Genomic DNA, 19,494 nt, shown 5'->3' with positions numbered 1-19,494 from the left:
CCGCCGAGCAGCAATTATTTATTCTTCATTAAGGCCTATGCACTGTCCGCTGCGGTGACTGTCGGATACCCTTTGCACGAGTGTGGTAGATTTAGAAAACAGTGTTACCAGCTGCGTTAAGTCGGAAATTGCAACTTAACTCATGGAATATGAAAATAATATTATATTTTATAAAGGTTTTTCTACATGCATACAACGAATAGATATTATTTGTAGGGTATAATCAGATTTCTTTCTCTCGCGCTCTCTTTCAGTCTCTGTCACTCTCTACCTCTCATTTTGCCCACCAAACCGGTTTGGCTCTTTTGTGGTGCAAACATTTTCTTGAATCGGTTCCGAATCGGTTCAACATTCATAAGTGCATAATTCGAGGTTCAATGCTGATATTATCTGATTCTTACATATGTGTGTATATATGTATGTGTTATTATTTCCACACAATTATTTATCAGTAATGAGTGTGTGTGTGATTTTTTTTCCCTTGGGGACTTATTTTATATTCATATTATGTATGATTCAGTGTGATAAGAAACGGCAACCGACAATCCCGAATCAACAGCAGTAAAAAAACGAATAACAAATAATCTATAAATTCGATGTTTCTCAAACGTCCAGTATTTGAACACCTTTTACCATTTATTGGCTTAGACTGTAGACTAGGCAAGAAAAAACCCTGCAAACTTAATGCTACCATACTACTACGCTTAGTAAATGTAGGACCTTCAATGGGGATTTCCCGTCCCTCCCTTGGACACCGTATATTGCAATCCAATTAGTAGAGGGGACTCCTCCACCCCATTGTTTTTCACCGGATCTGTCATCATGGTCGCCTCCTGGCTATTGATCTCAATCTTCTGCATGAAGCGCTTCTGCCATATCAACTGGTGGGGATACCAGAAGATCATCACCACGCCCACAATCACGCTTGCAATTCCACTGATCTTGCCCAGTAACTCCATGATCGGTATTAACTTTACGTAGCCCAGAAGATCGTCTGTGATCCGCACGTTATAATCCGCCCAGATCAGCGGGAAAAACCTCTTCTGAGCATTGTGGTAGATCCTGAAAATATAAATGTTGAAGATTAATCTGCATACTTTATATACTGTAATCAAATTAACAAAATGTACAAACAAATTAGATTGTGCTGATATGATATATATTTTACTTTAAGGCTTCCTTGTTCATCTTTATGGTAAGCTAAAAGTAAGCTTTAAACTGCAAGTAATGCAGTGGTTTCAAAAATCATACATCTTTTAGAAACGGTTTGATTATTATTATAACTATTTTGACCAAATAAGTTATAGTCTACTTACGATTGGGTTCTGGGCTCGACTAACAAAGTGGCCATAAGACGAGCCTTGATTTCCAACACCATTCCGGTCTTGGGCTCCAACATGATGACCATCTCGTGGCGATCCTTGTCCGGCTTCATGCCCTCCACCTGATCCGCGTAGTAGGGATCGGCTTGATAAAAGTGCGGATAGGAAGCAAAGACTGGTGTTCCATACCAGCAGGAGGATATATTCAAGAGACCGGATCTCACCTCCTGGCAGTTCTCTTGGCAATAGCAACTATTATCTGGGTTGTCAGTACCTGGAATGGAAAGTGTGTTAAGTAATGTGTTTAGGGTGTAGTAAAAATAAATTATTTTTTTAATACATGGAGTTTAATAACAACTGTATTAACCTAACATTATGTGCTGTCGAAACATTTCTTAATACATATTTATATTTCAATACTATTTATCCATAAATGACTCACCATTTGCTACATTGCGATCACTACCCTTGTACACGAATGCCTCCACTCCCTCGAATATGGTGGTCCCATAGTAGTCCACCTGAAGCTCACGGCACAGATCGGGCAGGAAATAGGATATGGCTCTGCCCTTCACCAGCGGGATTGGATGGAACTCCCCAGTACTGCCCTTCAATTTGCACCTGGGACTGGCTTCTGTCACGTTATTGTATCGCCACCGAGCTATTTGGCCCAGCTTCTTGAATTCATCTCGTCCCGTGTAGACATTGTGGTGGCCATAGATCTCCATGCTGCCATTGCGCTGAAATAATTTATTTGTTTTACTAGTAACTGCATTTGCAAGATGTAAACTCATAACATTTTTTAGAGATTAAAGAAAGACTCACTGGATAAGCATATCCGATCTTCTCGTAGGGGAAGTTCATCTCCGGAACGAGATTGGGCGGAACTATTTTGCTCATTTTGATCAGTGGCGTGTCGAATCCGTCGAACATCCAATCGCTGGCCGGGTGAACCATTGTGCGCTCCTTGCCGTAAATGCTTAGGGTCATCATGATGAAGGATCGCAACATGGGACTCCAGGAGAGCATCTTCTGGTACAGGCCCACGATGAGCAGGTTGGGGGCCACAATGGGATCCGAGGGACGTCCGGCACTGTGTTTCGGATCGAAGTCGAACCGACTGCGTCGCATATAGGATACCGTTGAGTTCTCATCGTGCCACTCCACATTGACCTTTTGCATCCGCTCCGTGAAGCGATAAGGTCCGAGTTCCTCAAATCTCGGCTTCACTCCGGGATCGCTGGCGTTCTCAGAGTTCGTCCAATTGAACATATACAGATCTACGGTTATATCCATCGAGGGCGACTCCCACAGACTACTGATCATCGTTCCCGGCCTGAGAACCATAAACCCCTCGATCATCCACCGCTCGATTTGTTCCATATAGACCAACGAAATCAGACTGCAGGTGGCCAAAAGAAAACCCAACGCACTTGTCCGCAAAATGCGATTCTTTCCTATCATGCTAGCGTAGACCTGAAGGAGGAAAAGATATTAACAACTAAGTTAACATTTTTTTTACTTTGAGCTAAACTTGTTTAAATTAAACAGATACTACAAGTGTCAATGCTAAATCAGCCACATAATATATATTTATAGTTTTAAAGTAAGTAATTATACATAATCGTAATCGTTTGCAAAATATAATAAACGAAATGCGTATAAATTCTTATTTTTTTACAATAAAGAAGATATTTGTAAAATTTTGTATTACTGTTTTTGTTTTTACTTAAGTTGTTCACCCGTAAGTGTGCATTCACCTTTTTTTGTATTACTGTACAAAGTCATTTGATTAAATGGTTACGATATGGTTTATCATTTTAAATATGAACATTAAAGTTTAATTACTTCTAATAAATATTCATCCCATCTCACTGTTTACATTTTAAAAATTTGGGCGAACATTTCGCCTATATTGATTGTTAGATAACTCACTGAATTGGGGTCTATGCACGATTAAGGGTCTGCACTGAAGACTGCCTGGATTCTGCTTTCTCCCGCTTCCTTATGATGTCTGATCTTATCTGATTCGAGTCCAAGTCCACGTAACAGGGTGGAGGTTATCTGTCACCTCTGATAATGCAACTCGAGTTGCAAATATTTCCTTTGAAATCGCCTTTACAGAATCTGTGGAACTATTTTTACTTTATTCTTGACCAGCTCAGTGGACGGAATGGATTGAATGTTCGAGTATCTGTAACTCTTAGTCTTGGGGGTGCGATCGAACCATTTCGAATGACGACTTGATAACGACTGAACTGGCGGTGGAAAAGTGTTTTTCAGAACGGCGAGAAAAATAAACATAAATGTCGGAATAAAATGTTACAGAACTTAACAAAACGTTAATTACGGCACTGAAAAAAATGTGGTTACAGTTTATAGAGTTCAAGTAGAACGTGACTAAATTAAAATAATAATTGAAGTGCATAAAATGTATCACTTTGTACCACCGAACTTCACTCTCTTCTAAGAAAAAAGATATCCCATTAATATTATTTGAATGTGTTGTTGGCTTAAGTTGAAAAAAGCATGTGGAATGTATGTAAAATAATTTCTTTCAGTGCCCTTTAAGACTTTATAGTTTGTAAATCGCACAGGAGCGTTGAGTCTCCGGTTCAATGGCTCCACATTCTCGAGTCATAATTTAACGATAGAGTATACGCATTACAAGTAATATAAAGTAATCTTCAAGTTAAGACCCATTTTTTGAAGTAGACCTTTTTTTTGATTTCGGGTTTATTTACCTTATTTGCTGAATGGTCTCGCTTTAGACTGATAAGCCAAGATAATGTCCGGACCTCAATACGTAATCACTTGCTCCCAATTGGCGATGGGTCAGCGTGATAAGGAGAGCCCCACAGGCCAGCTAAAGTTTAAAAGGGTGAGCTTGTTTGATTTAAGTGATCCACCTAATCATAATGAAATGTGACATCACAGGGAAAAACCCTAGCATTGACCAATTGATTATAAGATCATATATAAGTTACCTTATCAACATAAAATAAGATCTTGTCTTATTTTATGATTACCTATATATTTCTGTATTTTCTTTACACATGATTGTTTAGTCAATGGTTACAAAAACTATGTTATAATCAATCGATCAACCAGTTTTTACTGAATTTTACTAAACGTTTTGTGTATTGAAAGATTTTCGTTTAATAAAACATTTTATCGAACCATATGTATGTATGTTTTAAATGAACTTTTTGGACCATTAAGTCGATTAGAATTTCTTTCAATTTATATTGCATATTGACAAAATTGTTTTTAACAATACCTTAATGCGCCAATTAATAAATCGTTTTAGCCGTTATTTATTTAAATTTGGAGCACTGACATGTGGAAAAAACACTAACGCTTGCCGATAGCTAGGGTCGTTAAGTAGCGGGGACCTGCTCCGACATTAGCGGGGACTTTATCCACCATTCTATTTTAGAGGTGCTAGAAAATCAAGTATGCCGCCCGATTTTTTCAAATCGTACCAATTTTGGCAGAAAGCATATTGGCTTCATCGATAATTTAAAAAAATGTTTATAGATATTAGAATGGATTATTTCTATTGGATTTGTTGATGTGGGCAACCTGTTATTGAATAAAGAGAAAATATATTAAAAATAATGGGTGTTATTTTATACACTGCAAGCAAAGACAAATTTTTAATGCGTGTTAAATTAAATGTATTTAATCCTAGATGATAAATAAAAAATAATACAAATATTTGTATGTTTGTAAAATTGCTACTTTTTTATTAGAATCGTTCGAACTGAAGCGGAATTGTTAACAGTGCGCAAAAACTAGGATGAAAACTAACAGACTGTTAGAGATGGAAGAACATCGATGACGCCCTGCCTATCATCGATATTACCAATATTATGAAACATCGATCAACATGAATTCTCCACTCTACTGCTTCTCTCCTTCTTCTTCTTCTTATGCGCTTGCGTAAAGTTCTTCGCGGTGACTTTGTGAAAGTTTTCAAATTTAAATAAAAATATTAATTAAAAGGAATTCAATAGCTGAGAAGCAAAGGAGGTGAGTGACGAAACATTAAAAACTTTTTTCTATAATGCCTTTTGATATAAATACGCCTTTAAGCAATAAAAAAAAGAAAAGTGAGTGCGAGTCTTAAAAAAGGGTTCCAGTAGTACAAAAAATCATGAGAATCTGTTTCAGAAACGTGCAAAATTAAAAATAAAATTTCCTTTTTCTCTTCGTGCAAAATAGTTGTTCCTAAAAGAAAAAGCAACCACATTTTAATACTTAATGCCATCAAATTCAATTTCAAATTTCCCATGTGCATAAGAATGCCTTTTCCAAGCTTCCTTTTCACAATATTCGTTAAGCGTCCATTTTTGTTCTCCTTTTGTCAGTCACCGTTATGTTTTAGGGTTGTCGAAGCGCCAAAATGTTTTGGGACGTTTGGTCTACATATTTAAAAGGGATTTTCGGAGACGCTAGCAGCACTGAACGGAATAGCATGCGTGCCGCGAGTGAATATTTAACTACAAAACAAGTCGATATTTAACCGGTATTATTTAATCAGAAAAGTACGTTGCATTTTTTTTAGTTTTCGAAATGTGTTATTTATTGTTTTGTTTTCCTTTTTATTCATAATTTAATATTTATGTTAATATTGCAGACAAATTTAACACAACTATTAAAATTATATTTTTTAAGTTGTCTTTTCTTTGCTCTCTTCTGCACAAATTTCTAGCCTTCTGCTTTGTACATAGTTTTCTTCATATTCGTGTTCAATTGTTTTTCTTGCTTGTTACGCATTGTTTTAATCGCAAGACATTACGGTTCTATCATTCTAGGATTTTTCCATTTAAGTAACGAAAACAGAAAAGTGTGAGTAAAAATGAAGAGGTCATATTTTAAGTTTCTCTGAAGAAAACTTGAGTAATTTGAAGCGCATACCTTAACAGTAATTACTCAGATGCGCTTCAAATTACATTTTATTTTTATTTCCTTTACTTCGGCTCGTAATTTCCACTTCAGAACAAGAGTTTTGGTTTCTCATATTCATGAAAAAATTTCTCTTTGAAAACGTCGCTTAAAACTTGTTGTATTTACAATAGTTTCTGCTGTTTGCAATCACCCTCATTTTGAAAGAAGAGTGTGTGCATCTCCAATTACGCCATATTTTCTAAGATTTTATTTACCCCAGCCACATTAGCCCAAAATTCTCATTAAAGTCTTTAATATCAAGTGTTTTTTTGTTTCTTTATTTTATCAAATAAATTTTCTTGTTTTATGTTTAAACGAGTTGCTCAACATTTGGTTGCTGTTGAATGGTTTGTTTCTTTGGGTCAAAATACAATACAATATTTCAAAAAATTTCGTATTTTTGTTCATCTACGAGTTTTTTTGTTTCCTTACTTTGCTTCCTCTTATTCTTTTATTTTTTGTGTATTTGTTTTGCTGTCATAAAATTTTACCTTGTATGTACGAATATATATCTCATATAATTTATACAATTTCTAATTAATAGAATCAAATGATTTTACAGGGAAATTCATATTAGCGTTTTTTGGGGGTGTTCTTATCTGACTCGAAATAGGTTTCTTTGAAAGCGTTCGTCCAACTGTAAATCTACTTATTAAAGGTTTATAATTTGCTCCAATAGTTAATCAATATATTTTGTTTTTATTTCTTTTATAATGCTTAAATTAATATTGTTTTGTTTTTGTATTTCAGTGTGTGTGTGTTCAGTTAGGTCTTTATAATTAAAAGTAGTATATATGATGCATAGTTTGCTTTATAATTATTAAATTTAAAAGTATAATTATAGAGTTCGCATCCAAGAAACACAATTACAAAGGTTTTAACACTTACTATTCTTTCGGTTTTGGGTTTCTTTTCCAACTACTGATTTTAATATTTTTTTCATTTTGTTTTTCTTTATTTTAAATAAAAGTTAACATAGTAAAAATAATAAAACGTACATTTTGCTACGAAAATTTGATTCGTAATAGAACAAAAATTATATGAGTAATGAAAATGCTTTTACTGTTCTCTCGATGAAAACAAACTATTGTAATGTATTTAGTGTGTTTTGCTTCTTTTTATCGAAGAATTTGTCAGGCCGTGATGTTGTTTATTATATTTGTAATATTTAGTTTATTTTATTCGCCTTGTTCACTGGTAAGCGAATGTAATTGGTTTTAGTAGGTAGGATGATTTTTGATTAAGTGAGTGGTAATAACAAAAAAAAAACAATTTTACATCTGATTTTGGTTGATGTAACAAAACAATTTCTATGTCCGCCGATGCCGTTTTATAGAAAAATCTCGGAACAAATCTCGTATCATAGATAGTGAACAGACATTAGAATTTAAATCCATAATGAGGATGACTGACTTATCCTGACTTTGACTAGTTTACACGAGGTCACTTGCTTGATCGTGATTTTATCCGGGTAAAATCTGATTAGTTGGCCACGCATAAACTAAAATTGCTTTTCGTGTGATCTTCATATATTTAAATATATGTGTATAATTTATTATCCATTTTTGCTTAGCTTGTTGTTTGTTGGTATTTTTTGTTGCTTTTGGCTTATATGGCGGCTATAATTGTTTCTTTTTCCCCCCTTTTGTTTGTTTTGAAAAGTTTCTTGTCTGTGATATAAGTAATTTATATTTCATTTTGGTAACTTGCTTTCCATCTTCTTTAGTAGTCACCAAAACTGCAATTTGAGGAACAACCTGCTCCTGCTCAAACTCTCGATTTAAGCCAGTGTGGGGAACTGACGCTCGTCGTTAACCTTGGGAGCTGTGTTCTGTTGTCGCTCGAAACGCTTATTTTGCCCTGGACCGCTGTTGTTCTGATTGTTGTTGTTCTGGTTATTGCCTGGACCACGACGCTCGATGGGCGGCCTCTGATTTTGAGCGGAAGGAGCAGCGCCCTCGTTATTGTGCTGCTGTCCAGATTGGCCATCCCGTGGGCCACGGTTTCCACCCTCACGGTCACGGTTGTTTCCGCCACCCTCACGGTTGCCGCCCTCGCGATTGCCTCCCTCAGTGCGGGGTCCGCCGCCAAATCCACCCGGTCGCGGACCTCCACGGCCACCGCGTCCTCCAAAACCACCTGGTCCGCCACGACGACCGTCGTTGAAGTTGAACTGAATATCCAAGACGCGCTGCTGCCTGCCCACACGCTGTGGATATAAGGCAGGATCGTACTCAAGCTCCTCTTCACTGTCGTTCTCCTTCTTTTTGTTGCTGGTTAAGACGACCATTTTCTTCCATTGTGTGGTGTCCTCACCTGTGGGCAAAAATGATTGTAGATAATTCAATCTAGATAATAAAATATGTCGTTAATTTAGTTTTCACTTTTTATACCCCGTTTTCAAGTCTAAATATGCCCTTAGCTAAAATCAGACTGTATATATAAAATACCTTATGATTTCCCAATTTTACCATAAGAATTAAATGTATATGATTAGCCAGTTAAGTTCCTGTTTCGTTAGAATTCAATCTTGACAAAAACTAGAATACATATCCTTTGCTCAAAATTGATTATTAAATTCGTAAACCATACAAAAAGTGGAAAACCAACGAGATTATTAATTTTAGTTATACCTTCTCCAGCCTTGCGGATGTTAAAGGTTGGCTTGATGCGCTGTCCCTGCTGTGCCTTCCATTCGTCCAAGGTCAGTTCTTTGGCCTCCTCCTCGGCGGCCGCCTGCTGTTCGCTCTGTGGTTCGGTGCCCGATTCGTCAGCCTTGGGGCCACCTTCTGCATTGGCCACATTGGTCTCGCTTTCGTTCTTGTTCACATCGTCGATAGTCTCCTTGACCGATCCCCAGTTGTGTGATCCAGCTCCATCGCGCTTGTCAATTGATTTCACACCTGTGGATAATGGAGGATACATGAATTAATAAATATTTGTATTTTGTTTCTTATTGCAGCAACTTCTGTAGTAGAAAAAAGCTCAGCTATCTGAAAATCGACATCTGGAACTTGTGTCCAAGCGAAGAGTAAGTTATTTCTTATTAATGTCTATTACATGTATAAATGTACTTCCTATTTGTTTACAGAGCTTAAGTGCGTTTTTATATTTTGACTAAATTGGTGAGTGAAATTTATTAAGATAATATTTAGAGTCGTATATTTATTTTATAGGCTATTAGAAGTATACTCAGCAATTCATATATGTTATCATCTATGTAGGCATTGTGAGTTTTATGCTGCCATGGAACAAGAAACTTCTTCACCTATCTGTAACTTTCGTAGCACCCAACCTAGCAGTACCCTCTCTTATCAATATCTGTTTAATTAGGTCAATTGCAGTTGGGAATCACCTTGCCTATTAAAATCTAACCACGTTAAGCCTTTTCACTGCCCTCGCATGGTAACAGATAAGCCGACAGCACACGTTCGCTGTAATCAGATTCAGTAGGGAACTATTTTTCCTCCCCTATTTCCCTATTTATGCTTTGCAAAGACCTCCTACAAACACTTGCGTTAGATGGGAATGCCGACAAGAAGATAGACAAACTATTTATAACACATTCGCTCTTTCGATTTGAGCTCTAGCGCTGCGTCTTTTCAGTTGCTGCTGCCGCCGTTGTGATTATAATTTTGGATATTCCAAAAATGAAACAGTCGGAGCGAATGCCACCAGTGAAGAGCGGAAAATGCGAGGAAGCTGATTTTATTTAGTGGAAGGAGGAAGTGTGATGTAGCTTAGCTGCTTGTTTAAGATTTTCTGTCCATTAGTATTGATTTGACTTATCCACCACGTGCGCAAGAGATTTGCTGCGTCGTTTGTCCATCGCCCATTTGTTTATGGGGTTTGTTGTTGGTTTACACATTCCATCGTTCAATTTCGGCGTTTCAAAATATTTGCTTGGAATTTAGAATTGCCCAATGTTTTCATTAAATAGTTTGTGAATCTATATAGGCTGCAATTTATTTTTGTAATCGTATATTTATGCACTGTTTAAATATAGATATCTAAATACTTGCACTCAATATCTTGCGAAAATTATGGCTATACTTTAGTTATTGATTTTCAATATATGCAAGCAATGATTTTAACCTGATAATTTACTACATATTCTTATTGATTATTTAAGAAACTTTAGTGATTTTTCGGGAACTGATTTATATAGTTCAAATTTTAAACTAAATTAAAATCGTGATAATTTAGTTGCGTGTAAACTGTGGACGGAATGTGAATTCCCTGCCTTTTTGCCGCCTGCTGAGTTCGCTTTTCTGGTTGTCATGGAGCGTTGTTTTTGTTTTATTTGTTAATTTTTCTTTTGGGTGGGCGGGAGCGCTCATTTTGTGGTTATGTCTGCCATGCCCCATTTCGGTTAAGGTTTAGATTCCGATCACCACCCGCGCAGGAACAATAATATATTTCATTAGATTATTTTGATTTTTACATTATTACTGTAGAATCTAAAAATATCAAAAATATATTTATTTAGGTATAGAAATTAGATATTAATTTGGAATCAGTTGAACTCGAGGGCGGCCATATCATGCCATTTATGCTTTACTGCTATCTTTCCTAAACCAAACTCATTTTATGCACAATAGAGTTAGGAGTACTTGTAAATTCCATTTTATAACCCTAAGTTCTTTAACGGAGTCGTCCAGAAATCTCTACCAATAGAATTTGCATTGCCTTTTAGAACTTTAGGGGAACTCCCGAAACCTAACTGACTTTCGCGCTAATTTGCATTTGACTTATAATTGGAATTTGGCCAAAAATGATAGGTGGGACGTTCCAGACTGTTAATATTTTTGGAATTATTGGAGTTTAATTGTTTCTGATTAACATAGTTTATCTTATTGGCCTCACTCACCGGTTCTATCGGATCCAGACTGACGATCGAATTCTCGCTTCCTGTTCTGGCCATCGTAGTTGCGATTCTGGCGCTGCGGGCGATCTCCTCCGGCTCCTCCTTGACCACCACCTCCTGGTCCGCGATAAGGACGCGTCTGCTGGCCATCGGGTGCTCCACCATTTTCGCGGACATTGCGGCGATTGTTGCGCTGTTCACGGGTCTCTGCATTGCCATTCTGTTGACGGAAGTTGACGCTGCGCTGTTGTCCCTGTCCTTGACCCTGACCACCCTGTCCTTGACCCTGTCCCTGTCCCTGTCCTTGACCGCTGCCAAATTCACGTGTTCGATTGGCGCCAGCTCCTGTCCGTGGAGCACCACCCTGTTTGTTGTTGCTGCTGAACTGTGGTTTATCGGCAGATGGTGTAAACTTCTTGCCATCGGTTTTGTTTAAAGCATTGTTCGGTTTGTTCTCCTTTTCGGCCTGATTTGGTTTCTTGGCATTGGGTCCTCCATTCGATCCTGCGGTCGCCTTATTGCTGTTGGTCACCTTGGCGGTCGTTTTGGTGGCCGTTGTAGCCCCAGCTGATGGCTGCTGCTTCTTCTTGCCAGCTGCTACTGCTGCTGCTGCTGCGGCGGCGGATGTCGGCGCCCCAAGATTATCTAATGGATCGCTGACATCGTCGTCCATGAACAAGAGTTCATAACGATTTTTACCGGCGCTGTCCATGATTATTGTGTGGATGGGTTGTGTTTTTTGCTGCTAGCTGGCTAGTTTTGCTGTTTCCTGCAAAAGAATTTTTATACACACGGTTCAGAAATTGATTTTCCTTTTTCGCTCGCACCTCACACCCTTTCAGATTTGAGTGCTTTTCTATCACAAACTATGGTTAAATCTTCCTGATTTTCGGTTAGTTTCAGGATCAAGGTGAAAGCCCTTGGATTAAATTGATTTTTTCCAATTTAATAATGAATTTCAGGGTGATTTTTCTTACTTTTCTGCTGGCTGTTTGGTGGCTGCTGCTCTCTAACCTTAATTTTCAGCGTTTCTTCTTCGCCTCGCTGCTAGTATTACCTACACACACACTTTGGCACGCGATGGCACACGCACATGGGCCAACTCACGCACACAGAGAAAGGCGCCCACATGTGTTCTTGGTATACATAGAAAAACAGAAACTCACGTTTTTCAAAGCGTTTCGCTGCGAATTTCCGAAATCGATGTGAATGGCAGCTGTGTTTAGCGGGCTCTCGATTATTAAAAATAAAATAAATAAATCATGCCATCGGCTGGAATATCTAAAAAAAGGAATAGAATAAAAAGTTAAAATTAAGAGTAAAGTTTCCATAGACAGATGAGAAAAATCTTATAATAATAATATGTACTGTGTTTAAGCATGTTTAATTTTTTATCATTTGGCGCCAATTTGAATTTTGAATGTCTGATAAGTAAGAAAACAGATACTTCTATAAAAAATGTTAATAAATTTAATACTTGGGATACGTTTAATAATTATACAAGGTGATGTTTCGTAAATGTCAACGAACATACAAAATACCTAGAAATTCGTAGCCATAAAAGTACATTTGTCACAAAATTACCCATCTAAATATGTAAGTTCATACAATTTTCAAAAAATATTAGATAATAGGATAAAATAAAAAAATTAAGTTGAATTCGCATTTATCTCGAAAATTAATTATCGTTGTCGCTAACTAATAATATGAGATCATGTCTTTTGGACTGGTTATAAAGCCGTTTTAAAGTTACACTTTATATTTCTTATAAATACTCAAAAAATATCTTAAGCATTTATAATTTAACCCTTAATTCTTTTCTGGTTTTAGCCCATTAATAATCAATCAATATGTCAGACTGGGGAGATGAGGTTTGTATAATTTGAAAAAAGAAGATCTGCTTAATAATATAACCTATTTTAGCCCTCTGCTCCTACTCAAAGTGCCGATGGCGGAGATTGGGACGATGTCCCAGCTGCCAATCCTCAAAAGGAGGTCACCGGGTGGAGCGATGATGAGGACAATGGCAAGAGCTCTGGCGGAAGAGGCAGGGTTGGAGGCGGCTTTCGCAAGGAAGGAGATCGAGATGGAGATGGCGATGGAGGTGGTTTCCGCGGAGGTCGCCGCGAAGGAGGCGGCGGCGGTTTCCGAGGCCGTCGCGACGGCAATGAGGACGGTAAGAGCAGTTTTTTGAAGTCATATTATTTACAATTTTGATAAATGTATGTATGTATGTTTTGTGAAGAGGTTTTTGAAAGTACTTAATTGTAAACATTCTCTGTAACTGTGTTTGTGGATGGTTTTGTCATGTTTGTTTTTTTGTTTTGCCCAATTTGTGGTTTGGCCGAAATTAGCTACGGATCTGCCACCGATCCCATCGACTTGTGACAAGGATGTGGTGGAGGCATTTATCGGTGAACTGGATCTAAGCAAGTACAGAACCCTGGCCAAGGTGCGGGAATTGCGTGACTATTTGTTTAAGGCATTTAAAGAGTTGGTAAACTACGAGTGGAATGTCCTCGAGCGCCTTGATCAAGAAAGGCGTGAACAAAAAGTACAGCAGATTCGCGAGACTGCTGTCGTGATGGATCGCTTTATAGAGAACATAAACCAACTGCTAACCGAGCCTGAAGGCGAACAGAACGCAAATGTGATTGAACAGTTCCAGAACATGGGCGTGAATTGGGAACCAAATGTGTCCCAATTGGAGTCCAATTTACAACCATTTGTGGTGCCGGAACTTTCGGTGAATAGGACGAGAGCAGTCAATAGGAGAAGAAGGATTGAAGATGATCTATCCGGAATTGGAACAGAGAGCAGTGAAGAAACGCAGACTGTGCTTTCAGCATTTTACACGCAGCAGTTTATGGATCATTATCAAACTGGCCGTCGATTAAACGATGATCAAGACGCTATTCAAGAAGCTTCTAGTCCAACGGCGGACGAAGACCGCCAAGGAAATGGGCAAACAGCGAATTCTTTCACCTATGGTTCGACCCGATTTCAGCACTCGTTAAGCGAGGACTTTCTGCTTCGCCATGAAATAAGGAAAATACATCTTCGCAGTCCGCGTGAGCTGGTTAGAAGTCTGGCCTGGCCTAATACCCCATTTCCAGTTTGGCTAAACGATCCAGAATTTCGGCACATAATCCGGACTTCTGTGGTAGTACGTAGGACAATTATCATTGCGACTGCTGAAACTGCGCCACCAAATGGACAAGGGGCAGACAATTCCAGTTGCGTGCAGGCTAGCAGTCTGGTAAATGTGGCACGACTTCATCGGTCCCAGAATGAGGAAACTCCAGATGGTGTTGATTTCGGTCGCTTAGGCGGGACGCCCAATGAGGAGCCCCGCTGGTCAGCAACTGTTGGACCAAGAATAGCATCGGAAGTGGGTGTTTTGAGCACCCCACTCGCGGATAGCAGCGGTTCAGGGTATTTTAAACCAATAATTATTACACTATACTTTCCTTTCTTTCCATCTATGAGTGCTCTTAAGTTCCTTTTCCCAATAAGCGAGCGGAGGTTTATAGTCCAGTAAATCTCAAACATTGAAAGTTAACGAAAACAATACAAAATTTAGGTAGTCACCAATACTTTTAAAGACACATGATTTTGTTGGGGTTTGATTTTGACAGATTTCAAACACCTATTACAATTTAAAACGGATTACGCATGCTTCCCTATAAACCTGTCTCACAACTCCTCGAGCACATGCATATCCTTCTTTCAAATGTACATGTAGCCGATAATTAACACTAAAGCTATGTCCGTTCCACAGCTGGTCATTTAGACGTAATCTGAACTATGACGATGGGACCATGCAATTGTCAATACCTGGAGAAGAATCATCTGCGCCAGCATTTCCACAGCTTCCGGAAGATCATTCAATGGGGACAGAAATAGATGGCAGCACATTGATCCTGCCGGCTGATACGGATGAAACAGCCATAGTCGGCGTTGCTGGGTCATCGCTGGTGCGTTCTCGGCTTAAAGGTACACCAGCATCGACATTCCGAACAAACTTGACGGTCATCAAAGAGGATGAGTTCGTTCACCGCTTCACTGCAACGTCACGTGAGCTAGAGATGAACGTTTCTTTGTCACCAAAAAAAGCTGCTGAGTCGACGATGAATCTGACAGAATCGTTGGCAGCTGTGGAAGTTGCTCTGCCAGTGACTCCTCCTTTAAGCCCGCAACGTGAGTGGTCTTTAATTTTCCGGCCACGTCCTCAGATGGTGAACTATTTTGATGGCCCAGCTCCCAGGCAAGCACCGAGGGTCCGACGTCCCTCACGTGCACGGGTACGCGTTCCTCGAACTGCTCCAGCACCAACACCTCCGCCAACACCGGAAGAACTTATCCAGGGCGAGGTTGCACTGCAAAGCAGTCGCCATTTGGCAACCACATTTATGGCTGACTTTCTACAAAGCGTTTCGGCAGTTGCGAGTGCTTCACATCAGACAATTGGACATCAAGAGGTCTTGGCCCCAATGGAGATCGGCAGTCCTGGACAACAGCAGATCGAACCAATTACAGTACCGACTATTTCAACGGAAATCGCTGAGCAGGTGTCTGGAGCTAGTATTCAATCATCAGCTTTCCTTCCGGTTCCTGCAGAAGCTTCTGTAGATATCGATGCTAGTGCTCATCAGTTAGCTCCTTTCGATCAACTTGCTACTTTACCTCCCATTAGTTCTACTCCAATTACTCAGGATCAAAATGCGGTTTTTTTAGGTCCTAAAAATTCTCGGAAACTTACGCCCGATATCTTAATGGACACCTATAGTGTGTTGAATCTGCCGGGACCCGTTGAGCCAATGGAAATTGAGCACGCCCCGCTAAATGTTTCGAACTCTTTGCCATATATGAGCGATCGGGCCGTTGTTACCGATGTGCAAGTTCTGAGGCTTCCGTATGAATCATCCAATCTTTCTAGCACATATGTAGCCAAAAACGGAGTAGCTTCTGCAGTGACACGCATAGATGACTTGCAATCGCAAAGGGAGCGCAGAACAGAAATGGAAAGTCAACTTTATCGACAGTCGATGAACGACTTGTGTTACATTGTACAACACACTGATATATTACATCTAATGGTGAATCGCCAAAAGGAACTCACTTTACAGGGCAAGTCTTTGTTGCGCTCGAGTGTCAATAGCCAAGGCTCTTTCAGATTTTATTCAATGCCTGCTGTCAAAGTCTACGATTCTAATCTAATTCTCAACGCGAAGAACAAGTTTCACATTATTCATGCCCTTTTTGGAGCTCTTGTCAGGCAGCCACAGGTGGATACGGAAAAGCCGTCCTTTGTCCGCAGTCGTAGGGATAAGGCGATGCTCAACTATCTCTTGCTCGAACTAAAGGCTGCACATATTATAAATCTTAGCACGGATGGAAGATTTTGTTCCCTTCGCTAGATTAAGAAACAAAAATATTAAGAACGTATTTAACTTTGATTATAACATTGTATTCAATATATATGGAAATGTGTTCAAAATTTGTTTTTATAAAAATATGAAATTTTTGCCGAATTTTAAATGGATTCTTTTATTTAAAATCTATTGAAGAAATGTAACTAAAACCAAATTCACAAATTATTAAAATGTATTTTATTAAAATTTCAAAACACCTTCGAATTCTTGTCTTTGTTTTTTATGTTTGTCATAATAAAAGAAAATTGTAAATTATTAATCTTTGCATTTAAACTAACTAGTTTTAGATTATTAATACTTATTTTCTATCTACTCCACGTGTTTTTTTAGGCGAAGAACGTCGTGGAGGCCGCGGAGGCTTCAACCGTGAGCGAGGAGAACGCGGTGAGAAAGGGGAAGGAGGTGAAAGACGTCGCCGTAATGATGACGATGTCAACAACAATAATGAGGTTGCCGATGATGGCGAGAAGAAAAGAGAATTTTACATTCCACCCGAACCCACTAACGATGTCACTGAGATCTTTAGTAGTGGCATCACTTCGGGAATTAATTTTTCTAAATATGACAACATTCCTGTTAAGGTAATAATTTAACATTTAAATTCAATTATATATTAAGTGCGACTTTTGTTATTTAGGTAAGCGGCGAGAATGTGCCAAAAGCTATTAAGAGCTTTGAGGAGGCTCAATTACGCAGCATTATTGGGGAGAACGTGACCAAATCAGGCTACAAAGTTCCGACTCCAATCCAGAAAGTCTCCATTCCGGTGATTGCTGATGGCCGTGATTTGATGGCTTGTGCTCAGACAGGTTCGGGAAAAACGGCTGCTTTTCTGTTGCCTATTCTCAGCAAATTGCTGGATGATCCCCAAGATCTGGAGATTGGAAAGCCACAGGCGGTAATTGTATCTCCGACTAGGGAATTGGCGATACAGATCTTTAGCGAAGCGAGGAAGTTTGGCTTCGATTCATATCTAAAGATTAGCATTGTTTACGGCGGCACCTCGTTCAAGCATCAGAATGAGTGCATTACCAAAGGCTGCCATGTACTTATAGCGACACCGGGACGTCTACTGGACTTTGTGGAGCGGACCTTTATTACATTCGATGACACTCGCTTCGTTGTGTTGGACGAGGCCGATCGGATGCTGGATATGGGCTTCTCGGAAAGCATGCGCAAATTTATGTTCCACTCGACAATGCGTCCGGAGCATCAAACATTGATGTTTTCGGCCACTTTTCCGGAGGAGATTCAGCGCCTGGCGGGCGAGTTCTTGAAGGACTATGTCTTCGTAACCATAGGTGTAGTTGGAGGAGCCTGTTCGGATGTGCTACAGACCATCCACGAAGTTAACAAGTTTAACAAGCGATCCAAGCTAATGGTAAGTCGGTATTTTCTGAACTCTCATAATGGAAATTATAAATTTAAACCTTCAGCCCTACAATCTGGATAGTAATTACATTTGTGATCTATCTTGATGAAATAGTATAAGCTTTCAATTCGAAACATCTAATTAGTTTATTTTTCTGTTGCCAACTTTGGTTAAGGTATTACCATATTTACCTAAATAACTTATTTATATTTTTTATAAAGGAAATCTTGCGCGAGCAAGCAGATGGCACTATAGTCTTTGTAGAGACCAAGCGTGGTGCCGACTTCTTGGCTTCGTTCTTATCGGAAACCGAATTTCCGACTACCTCAATCCATGGCGACCGTCTTCAGAGTCAACGCGAGCAGGCCTTGCGTGATTTCAAAAACGGCACTATGAAGGTGATCATAGCCACTTCAGTGGCGGCACGTGGTCTCGGTAATATAATAATGTTAGAGCGCCAATAACCAGACTTTTTATACTTACACTTGTCTCCTGTCTGGTTAGACATCAAGAATATCAAGCATGTGATCAACTTTGACATGCCCAACAACATTGATGACTATGTTCATCGCATTGGACGCACAGGTCGTGTGGGCAACAATGGTCGTGCCACCTCATTCTTTGATCCGGATCAGGATCGTGCTCTCGCATCGGACTTGATCAAAATCCTGCAAGGATCTGCTCAGACGGTTCCCGAGTTCCTCAGCGATATGGGCGGCGGCGGTGGTGGTGGCTACTCCTACAAAAAGTTTGGTGGCGTCGATGTCCGTGGTGGTGTGAGTATACCTACTGAATCCTTTAGCCTTGCGGGTACTAATAACTGTTTCAACATTCAGGGAAATGCCGTCTCTGATCCAGTCAACGCCGAGGCTGACCAGGACTGGGACTAATTAAAAAATTTGGGACATAATTGTTTAACTAGTTAAACATAACAAATTAAGATTGACTGAGTCTTCGCCTCGTTTAATTTCGAAACTCTGTAGGCGATATATAAATAATATATAATAGCCTTAACATTTCTCAAACGCAAGATCAGAATATTTGCGCAAACTGTGTTAAGTTTAAATATGTGTAAAATAAAACATTTTCAATTCAAAAGGCTTTTTCTGAAATGGTTTCGAAGACTAATTTTCTAGTTTTGATTTTTGGAATGTTTGACTCGAATTCTGTTTTTTTATTTGTACATATATATTTTTATTTAAAAGTATATTGCGTAGAAAATATTAAAATTTAAGAAAAGCTTAAATTTTTTTTCTATTAGTTTAAAGAAAAATGGTGCAAAATCTATTTTAAATGCCGAAACAGAGCCTATATTTTTTTTTGTTTTTAAGAATTAAACCTAAAAAAATTATTAATAACTTCAAATTAGAATTAAAGGTCTATTACCAGAGGATAAAATCATGTTTGGTTTTATGTACTCATCCTTTCTGTCTCATTGTTTGTTGTTTGCCTTGCTGTCTGCTTGGCTCTTACGCTCTCGCGCTCTCGATTAAAGCCGGCTTTTTGAACGCTTGCCTCGCCCTGCCTGTTCGAGTCCTCCCCCCA

The 19,494-nt window shown here is 39.0% G+C and overlaps 3 protein-coding genes across 4 annotated transcripts; 1 reads left to right on the top strand and 2 right to left on the bottom strand.

The window, feature by feature from the left end:
- Nucleotides 1-486: 486 nt before the first annotated feature.
- LOC108043389 (protein peste) lies at nt 487-3,624 on the bottom strand. The gene is made up of 5 exons (XM_044460261.1): nt 3,258-3,624; nt 2,148-2,798; nt 1,765-2,062; nt 1,317-1,596; nt 487-1,062 (listed from the first exon to the last, which is right to left on the bottom strand). Exons 2-5 carry the CDS (start codon nt 2,784-2,786, stop codon nt 723-725), a joined length of 1,557 nt encoding a protein of 518 aa, XP_044316196.1. The 5' UTR covers nt 2,787-2,798; nt 3,258-3,624; the 3' UTR covers nt 487-722.
- A 1,601-nt stretch (nt 3,625-5,225) lies between these two features.
- Nucleotides 5,226-19,047, top strand: LOC108048224 (ATP-dependent RNA helicase vasa). The gene is made up of 10 exons (XM_017128742.2): nt 5,226-5,357; nt 9,238-9,306; nt 9,367-9,400; nt 12,973-13,013; nt 13,066-13,318; nt 16,908-17,158; nt 17,215-17,958; nt 18,171-18,384; nt 18,454-18,725; nt 18,786-19,047. Exons 4-10 carry the CDS (start codon nt 12,993-12,995, stop codon nt 18,837-18,839), a joined length of 1,809 nt encoding a protein of 602 aa, XP_016984231.1. The 5' UTR covers nt 5,226-5,357; nt 9,238-9,306; nt 9,367-9,400; nt 12,973-12,992; the 3' UTR covers nt 18,840-19,047.
- On the bottom strand, nt 6,533-12,251 carry LOC108048225 (plasminogen activator inhibitor 1 RNA-binding protein). 2 transcript variants are annotated; one of them, XM_017128743.2, is made up of 4 exons: nt 12,120-12,251; nt 11,146-11,911; nt 8,909-9,178; nt 6,533-8,591 (listed from the first exon to the last, which is right to left on the bottom strand). In XM_017128743.2, exons 2-4 carry the CDS (start codon nt 11,852-11,854, stop codon nt 8,056-8,058), a joined length of 1,515 nt encoding a protein of 504 aa, XP_016984232.1. In that variant the 5' UTR covers nt 11,855-11,911; nt 12,120-12,251; the 3' UTR covers nt 6,533-8,055. The 2 variants fall into 2 exon arrangements, with proteins under 2 accessions (XP_016984232.1, XP_016984233.1); XM_017128744.2 differs by lacking the exon at nt 12,120-12,251 and adding an exon at nt 11,970-12,067.
- Nucleotides 19,048-19,494: the final 447 nt, after the last annotated feature.

Source organism: Drosophila rhopaloa, unplaced genomic scaffold (assembly GCF_018152115.1).
Source record: "Drosophila rhopaloa isolate 14029-0021.01 unplaced genomic scaffold, ASM1815211v1 contig_2, whole genome shotgun sequence".
Classification (NCBI taxonomy): Eukaryota; Metazoa; Arthropoda; class Insecta; order Diptera; family Drosophilidae; genus Drosophila; species Drosophila rhopaloa.
Note: the sequence above shows the minus strand (reverse complement) of the source record. Positions and strands in the feature narration are given on the sequence as shown.